This window comes from Thamnophis elegans, chromosome 11, assembly GCF_009769535.1.
Source record: "Thamnophis elegans isolate rThaEle1 chromosome 11, rThaEle1.pri, whole genome shotgun sequence".
Classification (NCBI taxonomy): Eukaryota; Metazoa; Chordata; class Lepidosauria; order Squamata; family Colubridae; genus Thamnophis; species Thamnophis elegans.
Window position 1 is genome coordinate 22982571 of NC_045551.1, and position 15930 is coordinate 22998500.

General features: G+C 38.4%; 1 protein-coding gene across 1 annotated transcript in view; it reads right to left on the bottom strand.

The window, feature by feature from the left end:
* Positions 1-14025: 14025 nt before the first annotated feature.
* FRMPD4 (FERM and PDZ domain containing 4) overlaps positions 14026-15930 on the bottom strand; it is a 79613-nt gene continuing 77708 nt past the window's right edge. The window contains exon 16 of the mRNA XM_032226758.1: positions 14026-15480. Coding sequence (XP_032082649.1) covers positions 14165-15480 — 1316 coding nt within the window. The 3' untranslated portion in view covers positions 14026-14164. The remainder of the gene's footprint in view (positions 15481-15930) is intronic.

Sequence of the window (15930 nt, forward strand, 5' to 3'; positions counted from 1 at the left end):
TTATCAGCACAAATACAACGCATATGCATATGCATATGCATATGCATATATATATATATATATATATATATATATATATATATATACATACATACATACATACATACATACACACACACACACACACACACACACACATACATACATACATATACACATACATACATATGCATATATATATATATATACATACATACATATACATACATACATATATATACACATACATACATACATACATACATACATATATTCGTAGATTTTCACAGGGTGATCTTGCTGATCTTGTTGTATTCGGGTCTTTTCCCATGTAAAATTGAGATTGTCTTGGCAACGTTTCAGTGAGGTCTCACTCGCCATCTTCAGGCTGAGTTTTGAGGCCAAAACCCGTATGTGTCTGTGTATATGTATGCATGCATGTATGTATGTATGTGTATATATGTATGTATATGTATGTGTGTGTGTGTATGTATGTATGTATGTGTGTATATATATATATACACACACATATATATAATCCCTTACTGGGATTCGAACCTGTGCTATATTACATCTTAGGCAAACGTCTTAGCCATTAAGTCACAAGTTCTCCTTATCAGCTGAAGCCAGGGAAGAAGGTATATATTTAGTGTCACAACCCCTGGTAAGCCCCAATTATGGGAGGAAGCTAGCTTGTAATGCCTAAAATGTAATATAGCACAGGTTGGAATCCCAGTAAGGGTATGGCTAGCTGATGAGAGCTAAATAGCTTGAAATAGATCTATACTAGTCTTCCTTTATTTATTTATCAGCACAAATATAACACAAAATGTGAAACAAAGGCAACAGTAAAAATATTGGGTTTCTGTCATGATGGACTCTTGTGACAAGCCGATTGACAGATAATGGGAGCTGTTAGCTTCCTCCCATAATTGGGGCTTACCAGGGGTTGTGACACTAAATATATACCTTCTTCCCTGGCTTCAGCTGATAAGGAGGAGAACTTGTGGTTTAATGGCTAAGACGTTTGCCTAAGATGTAATATAGCACAGGTTTGAATCCCAGTAAGGGTATGGCTAGCTGATGAGAGCTAAATAGCTTGAAATAGATCTATACTAGTCTCCCTTTATTTATTTATCAGCACAAATATAACACAATATATGTATGTATGTATGTATGTATGTATGTATAGATGTATGTATGTATGTATGTATAGATGTATGTATAGATGTATGTATGTATAGATATATATGGGTATATATATATATGTACCTGTATTTCCTGTAGTGCTGTATCAGTTGCTTGTCCCTCTGCTATTTATTTTAATTATGCTCTACATTAATTCTTATTATTTCCTTATTTGTACATTGTTCAAATGTATATTCAGATATTTGTAAAATATGTCTAAATGCAGCTTAAGTAATAAAATATTAATAGAACTACTGACATGGTTGCACATGAACAGATATACTGTATATCAGTGGTGGGATTCACTTACCTGCCCTACTGGTTTGCAAATGAGAGCGTGCATGAGCACGTACTCACTTCACTCAAACGCATTGCCTTCTGTGCATGCACACTGCCTTCTGCACATGTGCAGTGCTTGCGCATGATGGGGTGGGTGGGCAGAGCCTCCCACAGCTCCCGCTACTGGTTTGCCGGAACTAGAGAGAACCAGCTGAATACCATCTCTGCTGTATACCCACTTACATAGGAGGATTCCTCCCCACTTGCTTCCATCCTATTGGGTGTCTCAACAGATTTTGATAGTACCAATCATGTTTTATTTCCATAGCATGCAAGGGAGGAGAATACTGTGTTGCTGTGGTTCTCCTTCCGGAATAGGTAGTTTCAGTAAATGGGAGGAAGAAATTGCTCCAGGCCTTGGTTAATATCAACATGGAACTACTCAGGAATTATTTGTCAACATGTAATTAATTAAGTGTGCTGATGATTCCCAGTTGTGTATGTCCACATTGTTTAGGCGATACAGCTGAAGGCGTGATTCATTGCCTGGAAGTTTTCAGTCTTTAGATAGGGAGAAACAGAGTCAGATTTAACCTTCAGTAAGACAGAACGGTTGTTGATTCAAATGTCTTCAAATTTCAGAGAAATCCAAACTTGACTCTAGATGAAGTTACTCATCCAGAAAACAGCAGACTGTGCAGTCTGAGCTTTTCCTGGAAACAGCTCTCGCTCAGAACTGGTTTTAGGTTTAGGCAACCTCCCCCTCAAATCCAAAATATAAAATCTGATAATTTTTCCTCCTTGCTTTATAATTTCTCTTTTTTAATTTCCCAAAAATACTGTACTGAAAAGTTCAATTGAGTGGTAGTGAGCAGATTGTGGATCTCAGCATTTAATATTACCAAAGCAAAACAAAAGTTTCATAAAAAAATAGTAAATGAGCAAGTTGTGTGACTATTGGGACTATCACAGAGAAGAAGGGGACAACCTATTTTCCAAAACATCCAAAGGGCAGACAAGGGACAATGGATGGAAACTGATCAAGGAGAGATTTAACCTAGAAATAAGGAAATTGTGTGACAGTGAGAACAATCACCCAATGGAACATCTTGCCTTCAGAAGTTGTGGGTGCTTCATACTAGAAACTTACACTAGATAACCTAAAAGATCCCCTCTGTTATTGTTTTATATCAGGTTATCAAAGTTATACCCAAAAAAGTGATAACAATATAACTGTGTATGTCTGCTCAACAGTTAAATATAATTTTGCAGAATTGTCATATCACAATTTTAATTACATTAGCATACAATTGTTATCATATGTCAATGGGTGCTTTTGCACCAGTTGTGACCTTTTCTGGAATGAGAGGCTTTAAGAATGGTCATTCATTGCATTATGTCATAATTACTGTGATTAGTTCTATTATTCATCAGAGGAAAGGATAAGAAGTAATGGGTGGAAGCTTGTTAAAAACAGATCCAACCTAGAAGGAAGGAGACGTTTTCTGACAGTGAGAACAATTAATCAATGGAATACTTTGCCTGCTTGGGTTGTGAGTGCTTCATCAACAGAGATTTTCAAAACAAGACTGGACAACCATTCGTGATGATATAAGGCTCTTGCCTTGACCAGGAGGTTGGACCTGAAGGCTTCTGAGGTCCCTTCCAGCCCTATGCAATACTTGGAACTTGCTTTGACAGCAGTTTAAGACTACATCTGGTTTAAAATGCAGCTTTCCACATACACAGTTAGAGAAAGATAAATAGATAGGTACTTCTGAGTGGAATCTGCCATTTGGTAAGAGGCAAACGAGGACATGTTATAATATCTTTCATTTAGAAGATCACTATAAGGGATAAAGAAACAAATCTTCATTACATCCTCTTCTAAAGGGTCTTTGGAAGCTAGTTGAAATGGATCTTGAATTGTAATTGGAGGATAGAGGGTTGACAGTAGACAGCATATGAAATACATTGTTTTCTTTTCTCTATGTTTTGAACCTATTTACTATGTGAATATTATAGCTATTTTGAGTCTATGGACTAGAGTAGGATTTAAGCCCAAATAATAAATACATAATTTATGTTGACTCGTGTGTGATATATTTATTTACAAGAAAAGAACTGTTGACAAGTGCTTGTTGGGATAGTTTAGTTCAATCACTTATGTCAGTTGAGCATTATGGCCTTTGTAGTCTTTATAAAATATAGTGATATGGACTTGTTAAGCTTCTGTAGGAAGTATTGCTAAAGAATTAACTGACTGCCGAGACAGTAATTCCTTAATAACTCAGACATTTACTCCCAAAAAAGGAAATCCAGAATTTTTTTTAATCTCTTGCTGGTGTAATTCAGTGTTTTTCAAATGCTGAAGACAACTTTAGGATGTGGACTTCAACTCCCAGACTTCCCTAGTCAGTATGGGAATTGGAATCCACACATTTTAAAGGTGCCACAATTGAAAATTACTGGTCTAATTGGAATATGAACATAAACTGAAAATCAATTGAGTTTATTCATGTTTATGTGTTATTATATCCCGTCTTTTGTACAGGAACTCAAGCTGGCATACCCATTGTTCTTTCTTATTGTTTCCCCACATAACAACTATCCTGTGGTGTAGATTGAGTTGAGAAAGAGTGACTGGCTCAGAGTCACACAGTCAGCTGCTAAGCTGAGGTAGACCAGAACCTGGGTCTCCCCACTCCTAGTCCAACAAGTTAATCACTATACTACATTTGAATTCTAATTTCCCAGAACTATAATAGAATTAAATAGAAAGGCAAAAGAACTAGAAGTCAGATTTTGGGAAAGTATATTGAGAGGCTCTGAACAAGTCCCATGCTTTTCAGGAAATTACATTCAAATAATTCCCCACTGATTATGCAAAAATAATATCTCCATAGTCAGGAAATAAAATGACATCCACTCCCCCTTCAACTATGCACACACCCACATTTTTAAACTCAGCCCTTCCAATCTCAGTAGTTGTAGCTAGACATTAGAAAAGGAGACGCCTTACCAGGGAATAAACTTAATAAACTTCAGTGAAGTTGATTTATATACTAAGCATTTGTACTAGTTTGGCAGAAGACTTAGAAAACTACAGCAATTAACTTCTTGAGAATTGAAAGATCTTGATAGCCTACCTAAATAAATGTAAGAAATAACAACAGTGATGCAGCCAGAAATTACATAGAACAATGGGGGTTATGAAGTCTATTGTACAAAGTGTTATATATTTGATTATCTCCCTATGGCTAGAATTAGAAATAATGGTGCTATGAACTCTTGGCTCTCAAGAGCAAGCAGCTCTTATGACTAAGATAGTAGAACAGAAGTTAATAACATAGGTCTTCAAGGATGAAACAGGTTTTCCATTCCGACTGCAATGTTATAGTAGTCATGCAGTATGAAGCTTTCAGGGAGTAAAATTCTCAAAATAAGATTTTTTTTAAGGAGGATCTTAGATCTATACTTGGAACTTAAATTAAACTTTTGGATGGAGGAGGTTCTTAGTAATGGGGGATTCAATTCCAAAGACATACACAGATTGGTGCTATGGTATATGTCAATTGCCTGTAACTTATCTATCTGGCTTGAAAATTGTGGACATCACATATCATCTAGATAAAGTAATTGGTTAGGTAGGGCAGAGGAGTCATCTGTGGTCAGGATACATCTTGACAATAGTGAATGGAGAAAAATAATTAGGCATCCCAATGAACTAAATTAAGGTTCAGTAGTATGTTGACATTCAGGACCACCTGGGATGACTTTGCAGCAATGCTATCTATTCTATACACATTGACAGTTAGGCCAATTTAAGTAATCACCATGCATACATAAGGCTGGGAGGAGATAATTAGATTTATGAGACTCTCTTATACTTTTGGGAAAAGTCAGTTCTGCATTTGAGCCAAGTGCATACCTAAGTCACAGATGTCAGACAATCAAAACGAAATAGCCAAATATTATTTTAAAATGCCCACAAAGTTACTTCATTCAGGGCAGCTCTCCTGTTAAGCTTCTGCATATTTGGTCAAAAGACTTATTTTTGTCCATCTATTTTTGGCAGAAACTTTGCATAGGCCAAATCTTTCCAATCAGCTACCCGGTTCTTTTTAAACTGATGCAGTTTGCAATGCGGGTGGGAACGGTATCCCCATTGCTAATTTATTCCTTTTAATGGGACAAAATGAGGGAGTCCTTGAGCAATCACCGAACATTCAAATATTGGGATGTCTCTTTTCTAATATTGAAGACATCAAACCCAATTTTAGATTTTTTTTCAAAACCAATATATTCCCAAATAAGTAATTGGGCTGAATTAGGTAAAATATTTGGGAGCAACAAGGAAGGAACATAATATATTTTTTGATTTTGTTGCTTCAAATATTTACTTCTATACTTTAGGGCAGGGTTAGTGGCCATATTCTATACTTTTTTCAAGATCCTGAAGGGTAAATGAATAAAGCCACCCCCCACCCCGAACAACTTTTGGCTTTTTGCTCTGGCTCCTGCAACCTCTTTCCATTGATTATGTTTCCTGGGGTTGGGAACTGAAGTCCAAAATATATAGAGGTCTGTCCTTGGGAAAAATATATTCATCCTTACAATTTTCACCTGCCTCCAGCTTTTTTCAGTGATATTATTGCATGTTGGAGCCTACTTTGCAAAACAGATGAGTAGATGAGTCAGATTGATACTAATTGCTTCAGACCAGTAGAATATAAAGATGTGTCATGCATCATCTCTTGCACTGTTTTCCCTCCCATAGCTTGCAAAATGCCAGCTTGGTTTTATAAATATATTAAGAATTTGCTGATCAAATGGCTAAGCAGTTTGCCCACGCCTTGCTGGTGTCTTCTTGGTTACTGTGGTGGTTTGGTGGCAGGCCTTCTTGACTGCTCTCCACTCACTATTTGACATCCAAAAGAGTATAATCTTGGTTATCTCCCCAAATCCCCCTAATCCTTTTCATTGCTGCTTATACTGGTGGATCTTTGAAAGTGTTATTAGCTAAAATTGCTAGCTCATGCATACAGAAACCCAGTTATTTGAAAAACATCATTACCAGTCCTGCTCCTGTGTATTTGGCTGAATTATGAAAAAAAGATTAATTAGTTTTTCCCCATGTTAAAACTGCCACCTCATGTTTTAGGGTTTTTTCGCTATTTAAGTGCTTAGCAATGGAGTTACTGGTCCCAATTACCATTGGTAAGCAAGGGCTCTTGTATATTGAATACAGTGACTAACTTACACGTATAGAATTAAACAATAGGATTAGAAAGTGAATTAGTGATTAGTATGTAAGTAATGCACTGGGGTTGTTTGTTTATACTGAGAGAATAAAGATCAAATTATGAAACAGGTATCAGCTCAGTTACCCAATACTACTGACATTGGGAGGTCAGGGACCTGTAACTATTTCTAGGCTCTGTGTAGAACACATTTGTAAAAGCTGTGCAATAGCTTACAAAGACTAAAGAAAGCTTATGATCCATGAATTAGACTTTAAAATATAGAAGTCATCTAATGCCACCAACCTTACCATTTTTCATTTCCAATTTCTAGTAGATCTGAATGCAGCTTAAGAAAACCCACATGTCCTCATCATGTGCTGATCTCATACATTTCCAGAATAGTGTAGTATACTGTATAGCAGTGGTCCCCAACCCCCGGTCCGCGGACCGGTGCCGGGCCGTGGAGTACCTGGCACCGGGCCGCGCAGCGGCCGGGGGCCATGATAGCTGATCTCCCCCCCGCCCTCTTGCTCTGCTCGCCCCGGGAGGGAGGGGGCGGCGGTGGCGGCCTTGGCCCGAACTTGGGATGCTGCTGGCGGAGGCTGCCTGGGAGGCGAAACTTTGTCCGCGGACTCGCCCGGCCCGCCTGCCCCGTGGAATGACGAGGGGGGGAAGGAGGGGGCGGCGGCGCTGCATTTTCCTCCCAAGGAGAAACTAAGGTTGCAGGGGGGAGGGGCGCAGCGCGGCCGTTTCGGGGGAACTTGGGGAGCTTCGCCGTTCCGAGAGGCCGAGGGAGGCTCCGCTGCGGGAGGGAGGGGAGGGCGCCCGCCCGCCGCCGGCGGCTCCCTTCGCCCAGCCTGGCACCACAGTAGCTCTCCAGGGCTGTCATTTTGTCGCCGAAGCGAAGGCGCGCACTTGGCCTGGCAGCCGCTCGGGCTGAAACAACGTGGAGCCTCGTGCTTCCCATGGAGGGGAGGGGGCAGGCGGCCGACCTCCCGTGTCGCCAGGCGGTTCGCTGACACTTCCGAGAGGCGAAGGCTTCGGTGCGCCAGGCCTCCCGCCCAGCCCCGAATGCCAAGCCGACTGCGGCTCCTTCGACCCGCCTGGTGAAGCGCCCGTTGCCGCCCCCCGACTGAGTCTGCTTCTTCCCGTTTTATAGCTGTGTATTCTACTCCTTGTGAAGAGTCAAATATGGTGTCAAGATGCGTATTCTGTAAACTCTGGGAATGCTCCATACTTCATGGAGGGATATGAGTTCCTTGAATGTGTTGCATGGAGTCTTGCGGATACAGGCTCAAAAGGAAATAGAGAAATTCGGCTATTTAGAACTTACTCAGAATGTTCACCTAAGAATAACGCAGGTTTATGCCAAATTTTCATGTACTACTCTTGAGAATGTTGTCAAATCAGATTTTACTTTTTAAAACATTAAAATAGCTTAAAAGAAGCAACCTAGTTAATATTCAATAAAATTTTACATTTTACAGCGCGCGCGAACAACGCCCCCCCACTCCTGCGCGCCCTCAGCGGGCCACGGTAAAATTATCAAAGGCTGACTGGTCCGCGGCGATAAAAAGGTTGGGGACCACTGCTGTATAGTATTACGAGCTGGAACTTCCAGAGAACACCTGCAGTCAACTAGTGTTCAATCCAGATAGATACAAGATAAATTTCTTTGAAATAAAATTGCATATATTTCTGAAGTAAGGAGAAATTGTAAAAGGTGGCTATGAAAGTGACAGCACATTGTAAGTTTTGGGAATCTGCATTCCAATAGAGTATTTTTGCCATGTATATGTATACATTCGAACTAAATTGATGTTTCTCTGTGTCGTGTGTGTATGTGGGTAAATGCATAATGGTTATCCTTTGAGAGATGAATGCAACAAAATTTCACTTTAATGTATGCTGATCAGTATACATTTAAAATGACAATAAAGTTCTGTTCTATTCTGTTCTGTTTTATTCTATTCTATTCTAAATGTACTATGTGATTGTTTGCATTGTATACAACTTAAGAGATGGGAGAAAATCAGCATCCAGTAATACTTCCTACTTGCAATGTCTATTTTTGAATACTGGATCATCAAAATATATATCTTCCATTTGGGAGAGATACACCCACAATTTACCAACTTGTAAGCAATTGTGACTTCAGCGTTATGAGGAATTCTTAATATATCAAGTTCATGAATTCTTGTTGAAGATATTGCACCTTGGCCTATTTTTGATTTTAAAATTTCTGTTTACACAAAGAGTTACATGCTAACTTGATAGAAGATTTCAGCATAATCAATGAAAACAGAGCTCAAGATAATTGACCTCTTCACTTCTTGATTTTTATTTTATGTTTGATGTTGTAATTTGCTATAGCTTCATTTAATCCTTTCTATATTTTGAGATAATAGTATACCGGTGAGGAGGACAATGACAGCATGAAGCTTCTGCTGACAAGCAGGATTCCTTATACACTGAAGAAATTCACTCCATAGTTAAATATTTCCACAAGAACTTATTGATCTAGCTTTAATATTTATTTAAATCAGCCTTCCTCAATGTGCAGTCTTTTAGATATCTTGTATTACAACCCAGATCACACCGAGTACATTGATTGAACTGGTGAGAGTGGTGGGTATAGTAAAATACACCTGGAAGGTGCTTTATGAGGCAAACTAATCCACTCAATATAAATATCTGTAAAATCAAGTTGTTATGTGCATTACAGAATGGCAACAGTCACTTTTGTACAGTATTTTTATCAGTATTCTTTATAGAACAGAAGCTAAATTACATGATTAATATTTCAGATTGTTTAAGTGATATGACTTTAAATTATGAACAAAAACATGCATTATAAAAATTACTCCTTCTCCTTATTTTGTTTATGTTAATGTATAGTGTGTGTGTCTCTGTGTGTGTGTGTGTGTGTGTGTGTGAGACACAAAGTAAATCTTGCATGCCCTTCCAATATGTTATTCCATAAAAATATCTACAACTTATTTAGAAGAAAACATCCATGTTCTTATTCCGAAGGGATGTAATGGGCAAAACAGTATCATCTTCCAAAAGAGAAATGTTATCAATTAATTTAATGTTGAGGTGACCTTCTGGGTGGTAGACATATTTTGTCATATTTGAGAGATACTCATATGTTCCTTATTTATTCCAGAATTGGGATAAGTATGTTCAGAAATCTTGCCATCAATTGTAGGCATTTCCTTCCTACAAGTAGCTGTCTACAATGCTGCAACACAGGAGTCCTGACAATAGGATACCACAGTAATTATTCTTAGAATATTATTTTTCACAAATACTATTGGCAGGTCAGTAATTGCTGTTTGCATAGTGTCTCTTCACACCAATCACACCATAAAAGGTCATTTGTATCAGTATATCTTTGCAACCACTACTCGAAAGATAGAGTGACTGACTGCAAGAGCTACTTAGATATAAAGCTGAACCTACTGAGCTTCAACTTAATATTTCTCTTCTTGTTGTGGCATTATGTGCATAAGAATTTAAAAAGTAATTTTTAAAAAAATCAATTCCTTTTTGGTGCCTAGTACACTGCTTTGCCCTTTTCAGCCTACAGGTGGCACTCCATAGAAGAGCTTGACTCAAAAAGGCCGAGTTAAATACTTCTGTCTCATCTTATTACCATAACATCAGTCTGGATTACCCCATTCCTTTCTAGTTCAGGCTTCAAAGGCCTTATTTCCTACACCAATTGGTTGTGTGGGAAGTTATCATCCTGCCCTCTCCCAGAAAAATGCAATATCCTAGGAAATATTGAAAAGGCAGAATATTTCTCTGGATATGAAAAGAAACATGTTTTAAAAGACAGAATAGGTGCCTGTAGCTTTCTGCCCATCCCCACTGTTAATGGCCCATTGAGAAGGCCAGGCTAGTCCCTTTTACATAATAAAGACTTCTCCACTGCAGCCCCAGGGGGGGTGGGAGTAAAGGCATGATAATATTGGCCCTTTACTCAACTGACCACATGGCATCTGAGAACTCATTCATACCTGGATTCAAAACACAGCCTAGAGAGTTGCCCCTGCATGGCCCTATGGGGGTCTGACAACCAATCAGAATACATTTCTTACACAGGAACAGGAAACAGAGAGGTGCGACTAAACAGGTTATAAAAAGCCTAGCAAGCCCCTCCTTCAGCCCTTCTCTTCTTCTCCACCAACATTGAAGCATGTGATCAAGCCATGTGGCCCTGTCCAACAATAAACCATCTTTCCAAGCAGCCTTCATGTCTCCAGTGTCTTTTTCCCCACTTGGAGCTGAACCCAGAAGGACATTTCTTTCATCAGTTGTAAAGAGATCACCAACATTCCACACCAATTTTATACTTAGAATCTGTGTATTAGTAGTCTTTTTAGGATGTTTTTCCAAAGAATGATTTCAGGTGTCTTGCAGTATCATCTTTCTATAACTGCTTTAATTTGAAAATTTAGAAGGAAACAGAAAATCTATTGACATTTACTATGAGATAACAACTGCAATAATCAGCCTGATGAGTTCACTTAGGATTTTATCTAACAGAAAGAGTAATATACTGTATGTAATTTTGAACAAAAATATCTTTCTTATACATGTAGAAAAACAAATTCTACTGAAATAAAATATCTTCAGTAAAATTGTGCTCATCTTATTAGGTGCCATCTGCAGATTGCTTCACATTTATCTCTACTAGGAGATAGAACTATACACGCAAATAGAGGCTTTTTGTATTTCCTAAGCCTACTTAAAAGCTGAAATGATCGTAATTTAGTCCTATTACATGCACGGTGTTGAACAGCTCAGAGAAATGGAATAGTTGAAGATTGTCTCATATACATCATTTCTTCACAAATTGCTGATTGACATAATTGTTAATGTCTGGGTGAGCACTATGCATACATAGATGGATCATAATTTATATGTTTAGGCTCCAAGTAGAAAAAATGCTAGTAGATTTTGTTTTGCTGTATTGAATATTGACTGACAAATGTATGGATTTTTTTTTATCTGAACAAAAATGTATTTTATTTGATTTTGATAGCATGTTGTGTGATTTGTAAACTATAGTTTATAGGTTACAGTGATAGCAAATACAGGCAATTTTGGTTTATTCTATAAACCACAGGTAAAGAAAACTTGGTTACAGATCAAACTATGGTTATCAATGGGCAGCATTATAATAATTGTTTTAATCTGCAGTTCTAGTAAACACATACTGTGGTGGAATCCAATTCTCACAAGTACTTTAATAATAGAAGAATAGCAATTAGCCATATAATTACCCAACAATCATAAAACCCTTGGGACAGTCTTTCATGTTGAGCCTAAGCTTTGTTTCAAGGATGCAAGAGGGAAATTAGGTCGACATCTTGAGCTGTCTGGAGAAAACACAGACTAAAATAACAGATAAAGAAACCTAATATAAATCAATAAGCACAATTTGTACCATGAATGTCCCTAGTTATCCTGAATCTAATCAATAATTTCATAATATATTAGTTGTCATGATCTGGCTTCAAAATTTATATGACCCCAAAACTCCAGGAGATACCCCCAAATCTGTGGCTATCTCTCTATCATCATCAGCAAAAGTTCCCTGCTTTTATTACCTTGAAGAGAAGAGGAAAAGCAGTCAAAGATCTTTTAGAAATGTATTCATCCTCTCTAAAGAAGCATGGCCAACTATTGTATGGTCTTTGTCAACCTATATTTGCTTCAGCTCTTTGCTGAGTGAATCATATCTTTATAGAAGAGTTGAGAAATTTGAGTGTTCAGAAATAAATTCACAGCAGCCCCAGCGTGCATGGTCATTCTGTATCAAACGAAACACTGTTCCTTCCCCAACTGTTATAGCCCATTGGCCCAGTATTGCAATGCTTTTCAAAATAGTTTTGAGTAACTGCTTCAAGCATTGTCAAAAGAGCCAGGGATAAAATAATATGGAAAAATGGCTGCAAAACAAGACAGAACTTACTGCTCAGAAAAACAGTGGGGGAAACTCTTTTGATACCTCAAACATTTGCATTTTTACCTGTTCTATATCATATTTTGCAAGGGATCCAGATCAGGAAGAAAGGTTCCCTGTCTAAAGGGCAATGACTTTCTGCAATCACAGGTTTACTTCTAGCCTGTTTGGATATTGTGGAAAGGTGTTTCTTTGAAACATGAGAAGGATCTGGATACAATTTTGTTTTATAGATGTTCCTGAAATTTTGCAATCTTGAACATCTGTAAATTGTATTTTACCGTGTTTTCCCCAAAAATAAGACCCATAAAAAAAAAAGCCTTAGCATGTTTTCTGTGCCCAATAAAGCCCTAGCCCTAAAATATACTTTATTTAAGCGCCTGCATAGCCGACCGCTTGGCCATTCTGGTTACCTGCAGTGCCAAGATGAGATGAGGTGAGGCAAGAGCTGATGGAGCTGCCCCACACGCACACTGGCTTACCACAGGGCTCCCATAACCAAGCCGTCCCCTCCCAAAAACTGCTGGGCACGGTGGCTCCGATAGCTCTAGCACGACCCCGCATGTTCGCTAGCCCACTTCTTCTGCTTGCTTGGTGGGGGAGGCTGAGTGATGGGTCAGTGTCACAGCCACGAGGTGAGGCAGGTTTCAGTGCATGGCTGGCCTGGCTGCAGAGGCACTGAGATAAGCTGGTGCGGGGTGTGTGGGCAGCTCCACCTCCCCGCCTTGTGGCAGCGGCACTCAAAACAAATAAGAAAATATCCTCCCCACCCCAAATAAGCCCTAGTGCTTATTTCAGAGCCCAAAAGAAAATAAGACTGGCTCTTATTTTTGGGGAAATACAGTATTGGTGAATTCTGGGCCTGTATTAATATATGCAACAGTTATTTCAGGACTTTAAAAAAAATTAATCAAAAGTTAAAAGAAATAAATTATAAGATAACCGATGCATCAGGCAAGCAATGTGAACAAAAGATTTATTGTTTCTGTGTATTGGTAGGAGTTTATGTGTGGCTGATTTCTAATAAATTGTAATAGTCTCTGAAGTGTAAAATGTGTTTTACTATTAAAAATTATACTTCAAATATTAAATACTGTTATATACATTATGATTTCATTTTTTAGTTCTAACTGTAAATGTTATGGTTTCCAAGTATAAACCAGGAAAGTAAAAGGAAGTAATTATATAAACACTCAAATATTCACGTGTGTATGTGTATGTATATATGTATGTATGTGTGTGTGTGTGTGTGTACACACACATACATACGCTGTTTTTCACATATGAAAAACATGAATGAAGCAAGATATAAATGGCCTAAGGTTTATCAGTGTGTTTGTATGTGTGTTTGTGTGTGTGTAGTCACTTATCTATTTCATATAAAATAACAAAATATATATAGAGAGGCATGTTGTTAATTTTAGTTTTTACATAGTAAACAAAAGAGTTTTTAAATGTATGGCTTTGCAGAGATAGATTATGAAGTGACTTCTTTTTATTTATTTAAAAGCGTTTTAAGAGAACGTGTTAGTGTGCTTACAATAGTGGCCATGGTGGTCGAATGACAAGCCAAAAGTTTCATGCTAGAGTTACTCGAACTCTTTCCACTCACTGCTTCAGCAGCCTTTAGAAGAGAAATGTAGTTGATTACAACCTCATCTACTTTCACTATAATCTCCTCCTGCTGTGCTTTAGAGTTCATGATTTTAACTAAACGCATGCAGGCTTCTGTTAAGCAACAGAGAACTTGAAAGCTTGAAGTCATTGCTACAAGCATTTCCTCTGGGCTTTTTTCAGCCATGGCCATTTTCCTGCAGGCACTTCCCAACTGTTGTGATTCTACAGATAACAGTTGTTTGTACTGAGAAAGTTTAAGGTCATGTGTTTCTGGATGATCCTCCTTCTTGCCCACACTTGACCAGACCAAACAGAGTAGCTCATTGGCATCCTTTTGTGCTGCAAGAAATCCATCAGGCACTGCATAATTCTTCTCTTTCATGGCTCTGAGTCTTGCAATTTGTGCATCAAAGGACATGTTACTGAGATCTGGCTGATTTCGGCTTTTGCCTTCTTGACTGTCTCCTGCTTCTCTGAGGGCCTCTACACCTTTCCCCTTGTTTTCCTCATTTTCAGTGGAAGAAGTCTGAGTAGTTAATTCTTCTAATGCACACTGCATCTCTGATTGACAGAGAGAGGAGAGCTGAGTGCTGCCTGCATATTCAATTTCATCATCGTCATCAGCATTCCCCGTCGTTAGGAAACAAGAGCTAAAAGGGCTGCGGCATTTCCAGTTGCTCACGTCACGTTTTCGTAATGGTAACGTTCTGTATTGCTTGGGCTCCTTTTGGACAGCATTCAAGAAAAAAGATCTTCTACTGTTCATGCTGATGTTCATGGAACTTTGGGAATAACTTTTAGATAGCTTTTTGCTGAGAGGAAGTCCTCCTCTTTTTTCTAATTTTGAGTCAGATGTTTCAGAAATCTCTGAACGTAATACACTGACGGCAGCTTTCTCCTTCCCAAGAAACATCTCAATGCCTGTAGTTTCTGTAGTGATGCTGCTGCTGCGCCGCAAAACTTTCTTCTTCTGTGGCATTCTGAGGCTTCCTCCGATTGTATCATATGGCCATAAACTGACTGCTACCCCACCTGACAGGTTGACTTTGGGAACATCAAAAGAGTCTTGGTTTTGACTTGGCACCTTTGATTCTGAGTGAATGTAGGATGATAGCAGGATGGAACCAGCTCTGGGCTGTCTAGGAAAAGCTGAAGGTGTGCCTCCTTGTCTTTCACGCACAGGTTCTGTGAAAGCTACACTAGGGGTAGTAGAAGTACAGGGAGAATTATTAAGAATCTTAAAACAAAACAATTTCATGTCTAAACACTTCAGTCTTACGGTATTTGTTTTATTAAGGCTTAATAGTATGAATAAATGTTGTACCATAAGCAAAATAAACATATTCAGATATAGCTCTTTTTGAAGAGATCATTAGAAAAATCAAAACTGTTAAATCAGTCCTGCTGACAAGCATCATATAAAAACTGGACTTTTTCTTGACTTTGGAATTTGAATAGTACGCCTAGTCTATTTCTATTGAAGGGTATGCATATTCTATGTGGTATCTTCATATAACCTTAGTCCTTGCTCCCCTCTGAATAAATGCAGCTCTACTCAACACAAGATTTCTCATTCTTGATGCCATACAAGCAAATAACATCAGGAAAGAGAGTTTTGTTTTGTTTTTTGGCTTTTGTGTTTGG